The sequence below is a fragment of the Ranitomeya variabilis genome, chromosome 5 (genome assembly GCF_051348905.1).
Source record: "Ranitomeya variabilis isolate aRanVar5 chromosome 5, aRanVar5.hap1, whole genome shotgun sequence".
Lineage (NCBI taxonomy): Eukaryota > Metazoa > Chordata > Amphibia > Anura > Dendrobatidae > Ranitomeya > Ranitomeya variabilis.
The window spans coordinates 7,016,233-7,036,709 of record NC_135236.1 but is presented as its reverse complement, the minus strand read 5'-3'; the positions used below and the strand labels follow the sequence as shown (position 1 = coordinate 7,036,709).

The 20,477-nt window shown below is 43.8% G+C and overlaps 1 protein-coding gene across 3 annotated transcripts in view; it reads left to right on the top strand.

The window, feature by feature from the left end:
• Positions 1 to 20,477, top strand: part of LOC143774169 (actin-like protein 6B) — a 68,248-nt gene that overhangs the window by 18,789 nt on the left and 28,982 nt on the right. For all 3 annotated transcript variants that reach the window (XR_013215486.1, XM_077261520.1, XM_077261522.1), the window contains 2 exons: positions 237 to 326; positions 17,708 to 17,769. Coding sequence is in view for 2 of the 3 variants with exons in the window: in XM_077261520.1 (XP_077117635.1) it covers positions 237 to 326; positions 17,708 to 17,769 (152 nt within the window). In the remaining variant the exon portion in view is untranslated. The remainder of the gene's footprint in view (positions 1 to 236; positions 327 to 17,707; positions 17,770 to 20,477) is intronic.

The window sequence follows — 20,477 nt, the reverse complement described above, 5'->3', positions numbered from 1 at the left end:
GTGTATACAGCAACAGGGGGCATACAGGGGCCATACCACTCGTATAACACTATAGGGGATACACTGAGTGTATACCGCTGCAGGGGATATAAAGGGGCCACACTGTGGGTATAACGCTACGGGGCCAGACTGCGGGTATAACGGTACAGGGGGTATACAGGGGCCATACCGCGGGTATACAGCTACAGGGGGCATACAGGGGCAACACTGAGTGTATAAAGCTTCTCTTTATCCAGGAACCAGTGCGGGAAGGATCACCCCCAAACTGGAGAAAGAAGGAGAAGCTGCCGGCTGTGACCAAATCCTGGCAAAACTACATGAGTAACGTGAGTGTGTGATTGTATGCAATTGTGTGATTGTATGTGTGGGTGTAAGGTTGTAAGTGTTCATGTAGGATTGAATGTGGCTGTATGGTTGTATGTGGGTGTATGGTTGTATGTGTGGGTGTATGGTTGTATGTGTGGGTGTATGGTTGTATGTGGGTGTATGGTTTTATGTGGGTGTATGGTTGTATGTGTGGGTGTATGATTGTATGTGTGGGTGTATGATTGTATGTGTGGGTGTATGATTGTGTGTGTGGGTGTATGGTTATGTGTGGGTTTATGATTGTATGTGTGGGTGTAAGGTTGTATGTGGGTGTATGATTGTATGTGTGGGTGTATGATTGTATGTGTGGGTGTATGGTTGTATGTGTGGGTGTATGATTGTATGTGGGTGTATGATTGTATGTGGGTGTATGGTTGTATGTGTGGGTGTATGATTGTATGTGGGTGTATGATTGTGTGTGTGGGTGTATGATTGTATGTGGGTGTATGGTTATGTGTGGGTGTATGATTGTATGTGGGTGTATGATTGTGTGTGTGGGTGTATGATTGTATGTGTGGGTGTATGGTTGTATGTGTGGGTGTATGATTGTATGTGGGTGTATGATTGTATGTGGGTGTATGATTGTATGTGGGTGTATGGTTATGTGTGGGTGTATGATTGTATGTGGGTGTATGATTGTGTGTGTGGGTGTATGATTGTATGTGTGGGTGTATGGTTGTATGTGGGTGTATGATTGTATGTGGGTGTATGGTTGTATGTGGGTGTATGGTTGTATGTGGGTGTATGATTGTATGTGTGGGTGTATGATTGTGTGTGTGGGTGTATGATTGTATGTGTGGGTGTATGATTGTATGTGTGGGTGTATGATTGTATGTGGGTGTATGATTGTATGTGGGTGTATGATTGTATGTGGGTGTATGGTTATGTGTGGGTGTATGGTTGTATGTGGGTGTATGGTTGTATGTGGGTGTATGATTGTATGTGTGGGTGTATGATTGTGTGTGTGGGTGTATGATTGTATGTGTGGGTGTATGATTGTATGTGTGGGTGTATGATTGTATGTGGGTGTATGATTGTATGTGGGTGTATGATTGTATGTGGGTGTATGGTTATGTGTGGGTGTATGATTGTATGTGTGGGTGTATGATTGTATGTGGGTGTATGATTGTATGTGTGGGTGTATGATTGTATGTGGGTGTATGATTGTATGTGGGTGTATGATTGTATGTGGGTGTATGATTGTATGTGGGTGTATGGTTATGTGTGGGTGTATGATTGTATGTGTGGGTGTATGATTGTATGTGTGGGTGTATGATTGTATGTGGGTGTATGATTGTATGTGGGTGTATGATTGTATGTGGGTGTATGGTTATGTGTGGGTGTATGATTGTATGTGTGGGTGTATGATTGTATGTGGGTGTATGATTGTATGTGGGTGTATGGTTGTATGTGTGGGTGTATGATTGTATGTGGGTGTATGATTGTGTGTGGGTGTATGGTTATGTGTGGGTGTATGATTGTATGTGTGGGTGTAAGGTTGTATGTGGGTGTATGATTGTATGTGGGTGTATGGTTGTATGTGTGGGTGTATGATTGTATGTGTGGGTGTATGATTGTGTGTGGGTGTATGATTGTATGTGGGTGTATGGTTATGTGTGGGTGTATGATTGTATGTGTGGGTGTATGATTGTATGTGTGGGTGTATGGTTGTATGTGGGTGTATGGCTATATGTGAGTGTATGGTTGTATGTGTGGGTGTATGATTGTATGTGTGGGTGTATGATTGTGTGTGTGGGTGTATGGTTGTATGTGGGTGTATGGTTGTATGTGTGGGTGTATGGTTATGTGTGGGTTTATGATTGTATGTGTGGGTGTATGGTTGTATGTGGGTGTATGATTGTATGTGGGTGTATGGTTATGTGTGGGTGTATGATTGTGTGTGTGGGTGTATGATTGTATGTGTGGGTGTATGATTGTATGTGGGTGTATGGTTGTATGTGGGTGTATGATTGTATGTGTGGGTGTATGATTGTGTGTGTGGGTGTATGGTTGTATGTGGGTGTATGGTTGTATGTGGGTGTATGGTTATGTGTGGGTGTATGATTGTGTGTGTGGGTGTATGATTGTATGTGTGGGTGTATGATTGTGTGTGTGGGTGTATGGTTGTATGTGGGTGTATGGTTGTATGTGTGGGTATGATTGTATGTGGGTGTATGGTTGTATGTGGGTGTATGGTTGTATGTGGGTGTATGATTGTATGTGGGTGTATGATTGTATGTGTGGGTGTATGATTGTATGTGGGTGTATGGTTGTATGTGGGTGTATGGTTGTATGTGTGGGTGTATGGTTGTATGTGTGGGTGTATGATTGTATGTGTGGGTGTATGGTTGTATGTGGGTGTATGGTTGTATGTGGGTGTATGATTGTATGTGTGGGTGTATGATTGTGTGTGTGGGTGTATGGTTGTATGTGGGTGTATGGTTGTATGTGGGTGTATGTATGTGGGTGTATAGTTGTATGTGTGGGGGTATGATTGTATGGGTGTATGGTTGTATGTGTGGGTGTATGTATGTGGGTGTATGGTTGTATGTGTGGGTGTATGATTGTATGTGGGTGTATGGTTGTATGTGTGGGTGTATGGTTGTATGTGTGGGTGTATGATTATATGTGGGTGTATGGTTGTATGTGTGGGTGTATGGTTGTATGTGGGTGTATGATTGTATGTGGGTGTATGGTTGTATGTGTGGGTGTTTGGTTGTATGTGTGGGTGTATGATTGTATGTGGGTGTATGGTTGTATGTGTGGGTGTATGATTGTATGTGGGTGTATGGTTGTATGTGTGGGTGTATGATTATATGTGGGTGTATGGTTGTATTTGTGGGTGTATGATTGTATGTGTGGGTGTATGGTTGTATGTGGGTGTATGATTGTATGTGGGTGTATGGTTGTATGTGGGTGTATGGTTGTATGTGTGGGTGTATGATTGTATGTGGGTGTATGATTGTATGTGTGGGTGTATGATTGTATGTGGGTGTATGGTTGTATGTGGGTGTATGGTTATATGTGGGTGTATGGTTGTATGTGAATGTATGGTTGTATGTGTGGGTGTATGGTTGTATGTGTGGGTGTATGATTGTGTGTGGGTGTATGATTGTGTGTGGGTGTATGATTGTATGTGGGTGTATGATTGTATGTGGGTGTATGATTGTATGTGTGGGTGTATGATTGTATGTGGGTGTATGGTTGTATGTGGGTGTATGGTTGTATGTGGGTGTATGGTTGTATGTGTGGGTGTATGATTGTATGTGGGTGTATGGTTGTATGTGGGTGTATGGTTGTATGTGTGGGTGTATGGTTGTATGTGGGTGTATGATTGTATGTGGGTGTATGATTGTATGTGGGTGTATGGTTGTATGTGTGGGTGTATGGTTGTATGTGGGTGTATGATTGGATGTGGGTGTATGGTTGTATGTGGGTGTATGATTGTATGTGGGTGTATGGTTGTATGTGGGTGTATGGTTGTATGTGTGGGTGTATGGTTGTGTGTGGGTGTATGATTGTATGTGGGTGTATGGTTGTATGTGTGGGTGTATGGTTGTATGTGTGGGTGTATGATTATATGTGGGTGTATGGTTGTATGTGTGGGTGTATGGTTGTATGTGGGTGTATGATTGTATGTGGGTGTATGGTTGTATGTGTGGGTGTTTGGTTGTATGTGTGGGTGTATGATTGTATGTGGGTGTATGGTTGTATGTGTGGGTGTATGATTGTATGTGGGTGTATGGTTGTATGTGTGGGTGTATGATTATATGTGGGTGTATGGTTGTATTTGTGGGTGTATGATTGTATGTGTGGGTGTATGGTTGTATGTGGGTGTATGATTGTATGTGGGTGTATGGTTGTATGTGGGTGTATGGTTGTATGTGTGGGTGTATGATTGTATGTGGGTGTATGATTGTATGTGTGGGTGTATGATTGTATGTGGGTGTATGGTTGTATGTGGGTGTATGGTTATGTGTGGGTGTATGATTGTATGTGTGGGTGTATGGTTGTATGTGGGTGTATGGTTGTATGTGGGTGTATGGTTGTATGTGGGTGTATGATTGTATGTGGGTGTATGGTTGTATGTATGGGTGTATGGTTGTATGTGTGGGTATGATTGTATGTGGGTGTATGGTTGTATGTGAATGTATGGTTGTATGTGTGGGTGTATGGTTGTATGTGTGGGTGTATGATTGTATGTGGGTGTATGGTTGTATGTGTGGGTGTATGATTGTATGTGTGGGTGTATGATTGTATGTGGGTGTATGGTTGTATGTGTGGGTGTATGGTTGTATGTGGGTGTATGATTGTATGTGGGTGTATGGTTGTATGTGTGGGTGTATGATTGTATGTGGGTGTATGGTTGTATGTGTGGGTGTATGATTATATGTGGGTGTATGGTTGTATTTGTGGGTGTATGATTGTATGTGTGGGTGTATGGTTGTATGTGGGTGTATGGTTGTATGTGGGTGTATGGTTGTATGTGTGGGTGTATGATTGTATGTGGGTGTATGATTGTATGTGGGTGTATGGTTGTATGTGGGTGTATGGTTATATGTGGGTGTATGGTTGTATGTGAATGTATGGTTGTATGTGTGGGTGTATGGTTGTATGTGTGGGTGTATGATTGTGTGTGGGTGTATGATTGTATGTGGGTGTATGATTGTATGTGGGTGTATGGTTGTATGTGTGGGTGTATGGTTGTATGTGGGTGTATGATTGGATGTGGGTGTATGGTTGTATGTGGGTGTATGGTTGTATGTGGGTGTATGGTTGTATGTGGGTGTATGGTTGTATGTGGGTGTATGGTTGTATGTGTGGGTGTATGATTGTATGTGTGGGTGTATGATTGTGTGTGGGTGTATGATTGTATGTGGGTGTATGATTGTATGTGGGTGTATGGTTGTATGTGTGGGTGTATGGTTGTATGTGGGTGTATGATTGGATGTGGGTGTATGGTTGTATGTGGGTGTATGATTGTATGTGGGTGTATGGTTGTATGTGGGTGTATGGTTGTATGTGTGGGTGTATGGTTGTATGTGTGGGTGTATGATTGTATGTGTGGGTGTATGGTTGTATGTGGGTGTATGGTTGTATGTGGGTGTATGGTTGTATGTGGGTGTATGATTGTATGTGGGTGTATGGTTGTATGTATGGGTGTATGGTTGTATGTGTGGGTATGATTGTATGTGGGTGTATGGTTGTATGTGAATGTATGGTTGTATGTGTGGGTGTATGATTGTATGTGGGTGTATGGTTGTATGTGGGTGTATGGTTGTATGTGGGTGTATGGTTGTATGTGGGTGTATGGTTGTATGTGTGGGTGTATGATTGTATGTGTGGGTGTATGATTGTGTGTGGGTGTATGATTGTATGTGGGTGTATGATTGTATGTGGGTGTATGGTTGTATGTGGGTGTATGGTTGTATGTGTGGGTGTATGGTTGTATGTGGGTGTATGATTGTGTGTGGGTGTATGATTGGATGTGGGTGTATGGTTGTATGTGGGTGTATGATTGTATGTGGGTGTATGGTTGTATGTGGGTGTATGGTTGTATGTGTGGGTGTATGGTTGTATGTGTGGGTGTATGATTGTATGTGGGTGTATGGTTGTATGTGTGGGGGTATGGTTGTATGTGTGGGTGTATGATTGTATGTGGGTGTATGGTTGTATGTGGGTGTATGATTGTATGTGGGTGTATGATTGTATGTGGGTGTATGGTTGTATGTGGGTGTATGGTTGTATGTGGGTGTATGGTTGTATGTGGGTGTATGATTGTATGTGGGTGTATGGTTGTATGTATGGGTGTATGATTGTATGTGGGTGTATGGTTGTATGTGTGGGTGTATGATTGTATGTGTGGGTGTATGATTGTATGTGTGGGTGTATGATTGTATGTGGGTGTATGGTTGTATGTGTGGGTGTATGATTGTATGTGTGGGTGTATGATTGTATGTGGGTGTATGGTTGTATGTGTGGGTGTATGATTGTGTCACGGTTCACGGGGATTGTGTGATTGTGAGTGAGTGTGTGATTGTATGTGTGGGTGTAAGGTTGTAAGTGTTCATGTAGGATTGAATGTGGCTGTATGGTTATATGTGGGTGTATGGTTGTATGTGTGGGTGTATGATTGTATGTGTGGGTGTATGATTGTATGTGGGTGTATGGTTGTATGTGTGGGTGTATGGTTGTATGTGGGTGTATGGTTGTATGTGGGTGTATGGTTATGTGTGGGTGTATGATTGTATGTGTGGGTGTATGATTGTATGTGTGGGTGTATGATTGTGTCACGGTTCACGGGGATTGTGTGATTGTGAGTGAGTGTGTGATTGGATGTGTGGGTGTATGGTTGTATGTGTGGGTGTATGATTGTGTCACGGTTCATGGGGAGGGTACCTTCATCATCCCCATCACTAACACTAATAATAATAATAATTTTATTTATATAGCGCCAACATATTCTGCAGCGCTTAATTTGTCATGAACCGGGGTTGTTTGGTTGCCCCTGGTTCTTTCTGAAGGGGATTTATCTATATCCCAGTTCTCAGTTCCAGTTTGGAACTTACAGCTCTCTGGCGCCCCCCTTACCCTCAAGTCAGACACGGTACTGCACCTAGGATAGTTAGTTGCCAGAAAGGCTGCCTTACTTTGTACTGGCTAATGGGCACACTGCTGCAAGGGCAATATAACTACTCCCACTCAGGCGGGAACAATAATTATAAACGCCGCCAGTCTCTACAAAGACTCCCAACACACACAGGACAACTTCGCTGCCACCAGCTCCGATTTCTTAATTATTAATGGGTCCAGAGCAACCCAGATTAGCAGCGTAATTCACTTCAGAGGACGTGACAGTTCGTTATAGAGCAAGGAATGACAAAGCTAGTAATTTTATATATTTTACTCCAAAAAAGGTAGGCAGTGTTTACAGAAGTATAAAAAGATATTATAAAGAAGACAAGTATAGTATGTACAGTACAATTGCAAATACACTGGGATTAAAGATGAAAAGAACACTTACATTGCGCTCAGATCATTTCATCTCATGGCTGACCGTGTGCTGTGGGGGATGGGCGACACATCTAGTTGCATATCACACATCTGTATAGCAGCTAGACCCCGGACAAAAGACACTGAAAGACTGCTGCTTCACTCACTTATTTCCCAGCCTAGAACCAAGACACTCCCCCTGTGATGACCTCACTCAGGGCTGAATCCTCCTCTTTCTTAGCGCTGTGACAAACCATTTTTATACATAGCTCGCTGTATGAGCCTTGTATACGAACGACACAATGATCAGGATGTGCAACACGTCGGGGGGATTCTTTTAAGTGTAAACACGGTGTAGTTACATGACCCGCTTATGGAGAAACCCACTCCTTACACTTGTTGGGTTTAGCTCCTTGCGATTTCCGTGAGCTGTTTATCTCTCGATGGACATCCGGAATATATAATGCTTTTATCTCTAGCCCGGATCGGTGCCAATATACATAACCTTAAAAGAACAATAGACTCCCATGCTTGCTGTACCAATTTTAGCCAGTATCAGGTGGGAGGGGGGATGAGAGGTTTTAGACAGAGTCTGGCTTTCGCAGCACCAAGCCATAAACATTCCTGAAGGAGGGGGGAAATGAGGGGTTTAGGATTACACACGCAGGCACAGGAAACTGCAGCTGAGAGCTCTGTATGTGCAATTGAAGTAATCAGAACTTTCCTATTTCCTGACAGGTTGTATGTGTGGGTGTATGGTTATATGTGTGGGTGTATGGTTATATGTATGCATGTATGATTGTATGTGGGTGTATGGTTGTATGTGTGGGTGTATGATTGTATGTGTTGGTGTATGATTGTATGTGTGGGTATATTATTGTATGTGTGCATGTATGGTTGTATATTTATTATATTATTTATTTATATATATATCACCATTAATTCCATGGGGCTGTACATGAGAGAGGGGTTATATACAGAGTTATAGATATCATTTACGGTAAACGAATTTACAATGACAGACTGGTACAGAGGGGAGAGGACCCTGTCCTTGCGGACTTACCTTCTATGGGATAATGGGGAAGAGACAGAAGGTCGGGGGTGCGGCTGCTCTGGCGGTGGTGAGGCGGCAGAATGGTTATTGCAGGCTGTAGGCGTTCCTGAAATGATGGGTTTTCGGTTCCGTCTGAAGGATAGGAGGGTGGTGGATAATCGGACATGTTGAGGTGTAGAATTCCTGAGGATGGGGGATATTCGGGAGAAATCTTGGAGGCGGATGGGTGAGGAACGAATAAGTGTGGTGGAGAGTAGGAGGTCTTGGGAGGATCGGAGATTACGTGAGGGAAGATATTGGGAGATTAGTTCAGAGATATAGGGAGGGGACAGGTTGTGGATGGCTTTGGCTACTTTCACACATCAGTTTTTTGCCATCAGGCACAATCCGGCGAATTTTGAAAAAAATGGATCCGGCGCAAATTGTGAAAAACTGATGCGACGGATCAGTTTTTTTGCTGGATCCGTTTTTTTGTTTGTTTTTTTAAACCCGTTGATAGAGTTTGGACTTCCTGTCCCAGGGAGGAGACAGAGGAGAGAGAGAGAGACCAGAATGGAAAATTCATGATTTGAATGGAAAATGCATGATTTGTGTAAAAAAACGGATTCGGTCGCTGGATTCGGTCATATCACCTCACGTTTCATACGTTTTTCGCTGGATCCATCGCTGGCCGTTGTTTTGCCACACAGAGAAAACGTTCCTATGTAGGTTTTCTCGGGCCGCCGGAAAAATAATTTTCGACGAATCCGGCAAAAGACGGATGAAACCTGAGGCCATCCGGCACAATCCAGCTCAAGCCTGACTCATCAGGAGCTCCAGTGAACACCATGTAGCCGCTTAGTCATGCTCCTCCACGATATTCCTGGTCCCATGGTGCAGTGGGTCCACACCCACCAACGAGACAAAAGTAAACAATGCGCGACCAATGTGTGGAAGCGAACAATTCCTGACCTACAGTGGGTATGGAAAGTATTGAGACCCCTTTAAATTTTTCACTCTTTGTTTCATTGCAGCCATTTGGTAAATTCAGAAAAGTTCATTTTTTCTCATTACTGTACACTCTGTACCCCATCTTGACTGTAGTAATTTTTGCAAATTTATCAAAAAAGAAAAAACTGAAATCTCCCATGGCCATAAGTCTTCAGCCCCTTTGCTGAGTATTGAGTAGAAGCCCCTTTTGAGCTAGTACAGCCATGAGTCTTCTTGGGAATGATGCAACAAATTTTCACCCCTGGATTTGGGGATCCTCGGCCATTCTTCCTTGCAGATCCTCTCCAGTTCCGTCAGGTTGGATGGTGAACGTTGGTGGACGCCATTTTCAGGTCTCTCCAGAGATGCTCCATTGGGTTTAGGTCAGGGCTCTGGCTCGGCCAGTCAAGAATGGTCACAGAGTTGTTCTGAAGCCGCTCCTTTGTTATTTTAGCTGTGTGCTTAGGGTCATTGTCTTGTTGGAAGGTGAACCTTCGGCCAAGTCTGAAGTCCAGAGCACTCTGGAAGAGGTTTTCATCCAGGATATCTCTGTACTTGGCTGCATTCATGTTTCCTTCATTGAGAACCAGTCATCCTCTCCCTGCAGCTGAAAAACACCCCCATAGCATGATGCTGCCACCACCATGTTTCACTGTTGGGATTGTATTGGGCAGGTGATGAGCAGTGCCTGGTTTTCCCCACACATACCACTTATAGTCTGGGAGTCCTTCATGTGTTTTTTTTTGCAAACTCTGTGCGGGCTTTCATATGTCTTGCACTGAGGAGAGGCTTCCGTCGGGCCACTCTGCCATAAAGGCCTGACTGGTGGAGGGCTGCAGTGATAGTTGACTTTGTGGAACTTTCTCCCATCTCCCTACTGCATTTCTGGAGCTCAGCCACAGTGATCACAGAGAGCCAGATCTGTGCCTTGCCACAATTCTGTCCCTGAGCTCCTTGGCCGGTTCCTTTGGCCTCATGATCCTCATTTGGTCTGACATGCACTGTGAGCTGTGAGGTCTTATATAGACAGGTGTGCGCCTCTCAAAATCAAGTCCTGTCAGTTTAATTAAACACAGCTGGACTCCAATGAAGGAGGAGAACCATCTCAAGGAGGATCACAAGGAAATGTTCAGCATGTGACTTAAATATGAGAGTCTGAGCAAAGGGTCTGAATACTTATGACCATGTGATATTTCAGGTTTTTCTTTTTTATTAAATTTACAAAACTTTCTACATTTCTGTTTTTTATCAGTCAAGATGGGGTGCAGAGTGTACATTAATGAGAAAAAATGAACTTTTTTGAATCTACCAAATGGCAGCAATGAAACGAGTGAAAAATTTAAAGGGGTTTGAATACTTTCCGTACCCACCGTAATCAATTCCTGACCAATGTGTGAAAGTGAATAATGCCTGACCTACTCAATGCCCAACCAATGTATGGAAGTAAACAATGCCTGACCTACTCAATTGTTGACCAATGCCCAACCTACGCAATGCCCAACCAATGTGTGGAAGTAAACAATGCCCAACCTACTCAATGCCCAACCTACTCAATTGTTGACCAATGCCCAACCTACGCAATGCCCAACCAATGTGTGGAAGTAAACAATGCCCAACCTACTCAATGCCCGACCAATGTGTGAAAGCGAACAATGCCTGACCTACTCAATGACTGACCAATGTTTAAAAGTGAACATTGCTTGAACTACTCAATGCCTGACCAATGTGTGGAAGTGAACAATGCCCGACCTACTCAATGCCCGACCAATGTGTGGAAGTGAAAAATACCCGACCTACTCGATGCTTGACCAATGGGTGAAAGTGAACAATGCCCGACCTACTCGATGCCCGATCAATGTGTGAAAGTGAACAAGGGCTGAACTACTCAATGCCCGACCAATGTGTGAAAGTGAACAATATATGACCTACTTAATGCCCAATGTGTGAAAGTGAACAATGCCTGACCTACTCAATGCCCGACCAATGTGTGAAAGTAAACAATTCCCTGCCAACTCAATGCTTGATCAATGTGTGAAAGTAAACAATGCCCTACCAACTCAATGCCCAGCAATGTGTGAAAGTGAACAATGCTTGACCTACTCAATGTGAAAGTGAATAATGCCTGACCTACTCAATGCCTGACCAATGTGTGAAAGTAAGCAATTTCCTACCAACTCAATGCCTGACAAATGTGTGAAAGTAAACAATTCCCTACCAACTCAATGGCTGACCAATGTGTGAAAGTAAGCAATTTCCTACCAACTCAATGCCTGACCAATGTGTGAAAGTAAGCAATTTCCTACCAACTCAATGCCTGACCAATGTGTGAAAGTAAGCAATTTCCTACCAACTCAATGCCTGACAAATGTGTGAAAGTAAACAATTACACAGGTCTGCAAAAAAAATTTTTTCAAGAGCTGTTTTGGTTACTCCACATAATCTTTGTTTTTAAGTGCGCTGAATCCGAAAATGACCTCTGTTTTGTCATAGGACATCCCGTTTTCAGACAATTTAAGTAACTATGTTAAATAAGACAATACCTCAAAATACATGAAAATAGACTCATAAAATTATTTTTTTATTACAAATGTTTAATGAAAATAATTTTGTAACTGCAATGAGCTCACTAACACTCACTAACATCGGTTCTTCTTCCCTGTGCGGCTTCTCTTGGGCCATTTACGCTTGTGAGGAGCATCTGCAATGTCTCTGAAGCCTCCAATAGTCGTCTGCCATCATGTAATGCTCCATCTTCCCTGGTATCTTCTGTCCACCTCTTTAATGTCCTGGTGGAATCGCTCACCTTGCTCTTCACTCACAGCTCCCACATTTTCAGGAAAGTTGTCAAGGTGGGAAGGGAGGAAATGCACTTTCAGACTCATCAGGCCACCTAAGGCTACTTTCACACTAGCGTCGTACGACGCACGTCGCAATGCGTCGTTATGTAGAAAAAAACGCATCCTGCAAAGTTGCCCACAGGATGCGTTTTTTTTCTCCATAGATTTATACATAGCGACGCATTGCGACGGAGTGCCACACGTCGCAACCATCGTGCGACGGTTGCGTCGTGTTTTGGCAGACCGTCGGCACAAAAAAAGTTACATGTAACGTTTTTTTGTGCGTCGTGTCCGCCATCTCCGACTGCGCATGCGCGGCCAAAACTCCGCCCCCTCCTCCCCGGACATTACAATGGGGCAGCGGATGTGTTGAAAAACTGCATCCACTGCCCCCGTTGTGCAGAATTAACACACTGTCCGTCGGCTGATGGTTTGCGACGGCCCGTACCGACGGACTAGTGTGAAAGCAGCCTAAAGCTTGAAATGCTTTCAGCATTTGTCCGACGATTGTTTTGCATTCAAGGTCTTGTATATTTTCAATGCATTGATGTGACTTAATTAATGGTAATTTTGACTTTCAAAACCCTAAGATAAAAAAAATACCAAAAATTGAGAAAAATATACTAAATTTGAAGATAATTTTGCATTTTGTGGCAAATCCTGAGGTCCAGGATTTTTTTCAATATTTTTTTCGTTTTCAGCACACCAAAATACATGGAAATTAGATGAAAATAATCAAACAGCTTTTTAGTCGCAGACCTGTGTTATCTAACAACTCAATGCCTGACCAATGTGTGAAAGTGAACATTGCTTGACCTACTCAATGCCTGACCAATGAGTGAAAGTGAACATTGCTTGACCTACTCAATGCCTGACCAATGAGTGAAAGTGAACATTGCTTGACCTACTCAATGCCTGACCAATGAGTGAAAGTGAACATTGCTTGACCTACTCAATGCCTGACCAATGAGTGAAAGTGAACATTGCTTGACCTACTCAATGCCTGACCAATGAGTGAAAGTGAACATTGCTTGACCTACTCAATGCCTGACCAATGAGTGAAAGTGAACATTGCTTGACCTACTCAATGCCTGACCAATGAGTGAAAGTGAACAATTCCCTACCAACTCAATGCACTGCCATTATCTTAGGCAAACTATTCCAGATCAATTCTACTCCCCCACTGTTACATTTTGTAATTGAGTATTAACTCATATGAACTTTTTTGTTCAGAATAGTCACATTTTCTTCCAGACGTAAAAATCTTTTTCCACTAAACAATTTGACCAATTTGCCCTCTTTCCCAAAAATGTTTCATGGGGTCACATACGTCTTGTATTAATGGCCAAAAACCTTGCATTATTCATGCTTGTATTGAGAAAGGAAAGCTGAACTGTAGGATCCTGAAAAACTCATCAAAAACAGCAAAAAAAGGCAGGAAACCCTGGTTATTTACTGTAGAAATAAAAAGCAGCAAAAAAGCAACATGTGAACATAGCCTAGTAGTAGAGAAAGCACCAGATGAGTCAGAAATCTGAGATTTTGTCCTTTTTTATTGTGGAAAATGCTCTAATATCACTCCTGTGAGAGGCAAAAGTATGTGAGCCCTTAATCTGTTGCTTGTAATAAATAAGGTGAGAGTGGGGGACCTGATTTATGGAACCACTTACAGACCGCCCTCGACTTTTGTGACCTGGGTGGTCCTGCTCCTACTCCTTACATAGAGGTCATGTGATCGCTGTGTGTAAGGAGAGAACAGGCAGATTCCCCTGTAACTGGGACTTATAATATACCAATCACAGTTACAGGGGAAGTAAAGAAATAAACAAAATCACTATTTCAAATGTGTAAAATAAATAAAAATAAATAATAATTACAGGTAAAAAACAAATAAAAAGATAAAAGTTCCATTGGCAATCCGAGTCGCTGTTTTTAGCCCTGGAAAAAAATGTGTTCGAGATATAAAATTATTAATTACAGACAGGGAAACCAATTCTCACATGTATTCTAGTGACCTGTGTGCTCATAAAAAATAGGAAAATCAAACGCTTATTACCATTATTTTTTCACCCCTCCTTGTCATGAAAAGGGGGGGGTGACCTTTGGCCGACACACGCTATCACATGTGCAGGGGGGCTTATCTTAGTTATCCCTCTGCTGCTAACAATGTGATGAAACACAAACAAGGCTATTGACCTATCAATTTACCGCAGGGGCTGATTTTAGTTATCCCACTGCTGCTACAATATGTCAAACTGCAGGGATTTATGTATATCCTGCTTTCCAGTTCCGCGTTGGAACTTGCAGCTCTCTGGTGCCCCCTTTACCCTCAGGTCAGACTAGGTACTGCACCTAGGGTAATTAGTCGCCAGAAAGGCTGCCTGCTATGTACTGGCTATTGGGCATGCTACAGCGAGGGCGATATAACTACTCCCACTCAGGCGGGAACAATAATTATCAATTCTGCCGGTCGCTGCAAAGAAGCCCAATCGCACAAGACAAAGTCACTGCCACCAGCTCCAATTTTCGCAAGGATTAACAGGTCCGGAGCCTACCCAAATTACTAGCGTAATTAACTTCAGGCACGTGTAAATTCGCTATAGAGCATGGAGATGACAAGACTAATAAATTTAATATTTAACTCCAAAAAAGTAAGGCAGTGTTTACAAAAGGTATAAAAAGATTTTACACTATGAGACAACGTATGTACAAAGCAATTACAAAGAAAACAGGGATTAAAACAGAAATGAACACTCACATGTTGCTTAGATCATTCCAGGCTCACCATGCTGGTGGGAGGAGCCAGACTTCACAATGCATTGAGGGTCTTGTGGCAGCAGCTGCCCAGGTAAAACTGAAGGCTGGGCTGAGTGCAGTAACTTATACTTCTGGGCTTGTGGCATCACTAAAGGGGGTTGAGTTACCACCACCCTCCCCTTTTCTCAGAGTTACAGATTTTCTAGCAATACTTATAATTATCATAACTTGGCTTGAGAACCTAGCAGAATAACAGCACACACATCACTTACATTATATTGAAATTAGCTTTCTAATGATTCCAAACTCAGACTAGCTATTCCACTCACTTCAGGAGAACTTCATTTCTCGGCTTCTTTTGGTGCTAGAATTTAGCAAAAGGTGCCGTAGCGAAGCTCTATCAAAGCACGTTCCAAATATTCCCTGTCATATTTCTATCATACACTGGTGTCGCATTATGGCTTCTCTATTATCTCCCCCATACAGCAAGCACATGGGCTTTTTAGACAAAGGACTTCTCTTTTGCTAATTAACATTCCTGAAGGAGGAGGGAAGAGGAAGGAGCGTAGAGTTACAGGCTGTGTGTGAAGAAGCTAGGGAGAACAGACTGCTGGCGAGGAGGGGCGGTGGATCAGGAAGCCTGGGTCTGCAGCTATGAAGGTAGCAGAAAGTTCTAGAAAGGCATGTGAATTAACAAGGAAAACCATTCGTCATTTTCACATTATCGTGACACTCCCAAAAAAGGAACATGACTGAGACATAAAAATGAGGTCCCAGGTATCATGTTAAAAAGATGCAAAAAATAGTTGAAATTATGAATGAAAAAAAAAACATTTTGCAGTAAACTGAAAATGTCTGTGGTCAGGAGAGGTGGTAAGCGGCACAGAACTGGTTAACAAAGAGCGACGTATGAGTCTGATCACCACCAAGTCTGTATTATGGCCGGACAAAGGAGATTTCTGAGGAGCTGAGAGGAAGAGATGTCAATACTGAGCAGAATGGAAAGGGTTACACAACCATCTGCGAGAGTCCGGACTCCACCAATCCGCAGTCAGATGGAGTGAGCGCAAATGGAGCAATATGGCTGTGTGCGCAAGTGTGTGCGAGGGTGTGTCGTATGTGAGGGTGTGCGAGTGTGCCCTGAGTGTGCCCTGAGTGTGCCCTGAGTGTGTGCTGTGTATGCTGAATGTGCTAGCGTACACTGTGTGAGAGGGTACTCTGTATGTCCGAGTGTGCGTGAGGGTGTGCTGTATGTGTGAGTTTTCGCTGTATATCCGACAGTGCGCTGTTTATGCGAGTGCTTGCTTTATGTGTGAGGATACGCTGTATTGTGAGGGCGCGCTCTAGGTGCGAGTGTGTACGAGGGTACGCTGTATGTGTGAGGTACACTGTGTGCGATGGTGCTCTGTATGTACGAGGGAGCGCTCTATGTGCGAGTGTGTGCGAGGGTGCGCTGTATGTGCGAGTGTGCACTTTGCACTGTGTGTGAGTGTGCACTGTGTGTGAGGGTGCACGCTGTATGTGCGAGCATACACTGTGTGCGAGGATATCCTGTATGTGCGAGAGCGTGCTCTGTGTGTGAGGGTGTGCTGTATATGTGAGGGTGCGCTGTATATATGAGGGTATGCTGTATGTGCGAGCGTACACTGTGTGCGAGGATATCCTGTATGTGCGAGAGCGTGCTCTGTGTGTGAGGGTGTGCTGTATATGTGAGGGTGCGCTGTATATATGAGGGTATGCTGTATGTGCGAGCATACACTGTGTGCGAGGATATCCTGTATGTGCGAGAGCGTGCTCTGTGTGTGAGGGTGTGCTGTATATGTGAGGGTGCGCTGTATATATGAGGGTATGCTGTATGTGCGAGCGTACACTGTGTGCGATGGTGCTCTGTATGTACGAGGGAGCGCTCTATGTGCGAGGGTGCGCTGTATGTGCGAGTGTGCACTTTGCACTGTGTGCGAGTGTGCACTGTGTGTGTGAGGGTGCACGCTGTATGTGCGAGCATACACTGTGTGCGAGGATATCCTGTATGTGCGAGAGCATGCTCTGTGTGTGAGGGTGTGCTGTATATGTGAGGGTGCGCTGTATATATGAGGGTATGCTGTATGTGCGAGCGTACACTGTGTGCGAGGTGCGCTGTATGTATGAGGGCATGTTCTATGTGCGTGAGAATACGCTGTATGCACGAGGGTGCGCTGTATGTGCGAGTGCAGAATGTGTGCGAGGGTAATCTGTATGTGCAAGGATGTGCTCTATGTGCGAGTGTGCGCGAGGGTGCGCTGTATGTGCGAGTGCAGAATGTGTGCGAGGGTAATCTGTATGTGCTGTATGTGCGAGTGTGCGCGAGGGTATGCTGTATGTGCAAGTGTGCTCGAGTGTACACTGTGTGCGAGTGTGCGCTGTGTGCGCGCTGTATGTGCGAATGTGCACTGTGTGTGCTAGGGTGCTCGCTCTATGTGCGAGTGTGCACTGTGCGTGCGAGGGTGCGCGCTGTATGTGTGAGCGTGCACTGTGTGCAAGTGAGGGTGGACGCTGTATGTGCGAATGTGTACTGTGTGTGTGAGGGTGCGCGCTGTATGTGTGAGCGTGCACTGTGTGCGAGCGTGCGCTGTGTCTGTGAGAGTGTGCGCTGTATTAGACTATATGTCAGTGTATGATTGTGTATGTGGGATAATGAGGGCAGTAGTTGGCTGGGGATTTCTGTAATGTCTCCTCCCACTTGTATCTTCAGGAGGTGATCCAGGACTTTCAGGCTTCCGTCCTACAAGTGTCTGACTCCCCCTATGATGAGCAGTAAGTGTATTCTTCATATCTATCACCCGCCTGGGCAGGACAAAACACTACATGCCGTTCATGATAGTATAAGTCCATATATACAGTGATCATCATAAATGAGTACACCCCAACCGATGTGTCAGAAAATCTTTAGTTTCCTTTCTGGATCACCATTTTCTATGGGACACTGCACTACAGAACACTCCACAAATGTCAGCCATTAGGGCAAATAAGATTTGTTATTTTCCTAACAAATTAATTCAAGACCATGTTGCAAAAATGAGTACACCCCAATCAAAGCTAAAGTTTAGACTACAAAATTCAAATTAACAAGAATTCCCCCCAGGTCAGTCTGATCATTCATTACACCAGTGTCCAGCAGACGGGCAACTATAAAGCTTGATACCTAACACAGAAACCCTCCTGCCCATTACATGTGTCAGCAATGGCACCACATGGAAGAGAAATGTCATTAGACCAAGAAAGGTGAAGGCTTAAAGGAGATCAGCGAAGCTTTAATTATCAGTCAGTTACTGGAGATAAAGTGATAGAAAATGGAAGAAAGATGGAGGTGCAGCACCTCACAGAGACGTCCAGCGACTATAGAAGTGTCCACCAAAATACAGTGTGTCCGTAAAGTCATGGTGCACTTTTGACCAGTCACTGGAAAGCAACAAAAAACGACAGAAATGTGAAATCTGCTCCAAATAAAAGACAAACTCTCCCAGTTTCATACCTATTGAGTGCAGTTCGATGTGGGCTCCATTTGTTGCCCTACACACATCCAAACGATAGTGAAGTTCTTGCCACACACGGCTAAGGACGTCTGGTGTAACAGAGTGAATAACGTCTGTAATTCTCTGTTTTAAGTGATTAATGTCGTTGATACGTTAAATGTACACATGTTGCTTCACATAGCCCCAAAAGTAAAAGCCTAAGGGCGTCAGATCCGGGGATCGTGGTGGCCATGGCTTCACAGAACCCCTGCCTATCCACCGCCGGGGAAATGTTCTATCCAGAAACTTACAAACAATGGTGGCATAGTGTGGAGGAGCGCCGTCCTGTTGAAAGTTGACACCTTCTGGAATTTGTGGCACTGCGTACAATTCCAACATGTCAAGATATGTGTTTGCCGTCACAGACCGAAAAAGATGGGCCTGTCACACTGCACCAGGCCACACCACACGTTCACTTTAGGGGTGTTACATTTGTACTCAACATAGGCATGAGGATGTTCAGCAGCCCATATTCGGACATTATGGCGATGAACGTGTCCACAGATAAACACAATCTTCTGCAAAAATCTTGCATCATTGTCGATCTCATGAAGCATATCTGTAGCAAATGCACATCGTTTGGGTCTATCCGCCATTTGATAGCGTGCAACAGCCGCAACCCTGTAAAACAGAGACATTTCTTTAACACCTTATGAACCGTAGTCTTGCTTAGGTGTAACTGTCGAGCACACGCATGCACAGATTTTAAGCAGGTCTGATATGATTGGGCCAGAGAAAGGGCGCCAAAATGTAAACTATACATAGATTCTGTGACTGGTCAAAAGTGCACCATGACTTTACGGACACACTGTAAGAGCGTCTTCTGATGAGAAGGGAAGAAAATCCACATGTAAGTTCCCTGCAGTCATCTAAAGAAAGCCGAACCAGGGGACACAATCCGATGCACACTGCAGAGGAGCCGCAGCATTGGGGGCGTCCACGGAGGAATCACTCCTAAAGCCCAATCGCAAAGAAGCCGCCCACAATGGCAGATAAAAATTGTTCTATGAAGCCCAGAAAATGTGGAAAATGTTCTTATGTCCAGTGAGATCATGCTGAAAATGTTTCCTCTTCATAGGGGGTGTACTCACTTATGCGAGCACTGTGTGTTTGTGTGTATATATATATAAATATAGTAATGATTGAAAGCCTTGGCACCCTTGAAATTGTCCCAGAAAATGAAGAATTTCTCCCAGAACATTATTACAATTACACGCGTTTTGTTATGCACAGGTTTATTTCCTTTGTGTGTATTGGAACAACACAAAAAAAAGAGAAAAAAAAGGCAAATTGGACACAATTTTGCACAAAACTTCAAAAATGGGCTGGACAAAATTGTTGGCACCTTTTGTAAAAATTGTAATAAACATCTTTGTTTCCTGCATGTGATGCTCGTTCAGACTCACCTGTGTCAAGCAACAGGTGCGGGCAATATGAAAATCAAACTGAAACCATATAATTAAGGGAGAAATTGCCTCAGTCTTTGCATTGTGTGTCTGTGCGTGCCACGCTAAGAATGTAGTACAGAAAAAAGGAGAAGAGAACTGTCTGAGGATATGAGAACTAACATTGTTCAAAAATATCAACAATCTCAAGGTTATAAGTCCAACTCCAGGGATCTTGAAGTTCCTTTGTCCACGGTGTGCAACATAATCAAGAAGTTTACAACCCATGGCACTGTAGCTGATCTCCCTGGATGTGGACAGCAGAGAAAAATTGGTGGAAGGTTATAACTCAGGATAGTCCTGATGGTGGATGAGCCGCCCCAGTCAAGGTCCAGAGAAATCCAAGCTGTCCTACAGGTTCAGGGGCAACAGTGTCAGCGAGAACTATCCATCCACATGTGAATAAAATTAAACACTATGGCAGGATACCCTGGAGGACGCCACTGCTGACACAGACCTGAAAAAGCTAGACTGCAGTTTGCTAAAATGTACGTAAGCCAAAATC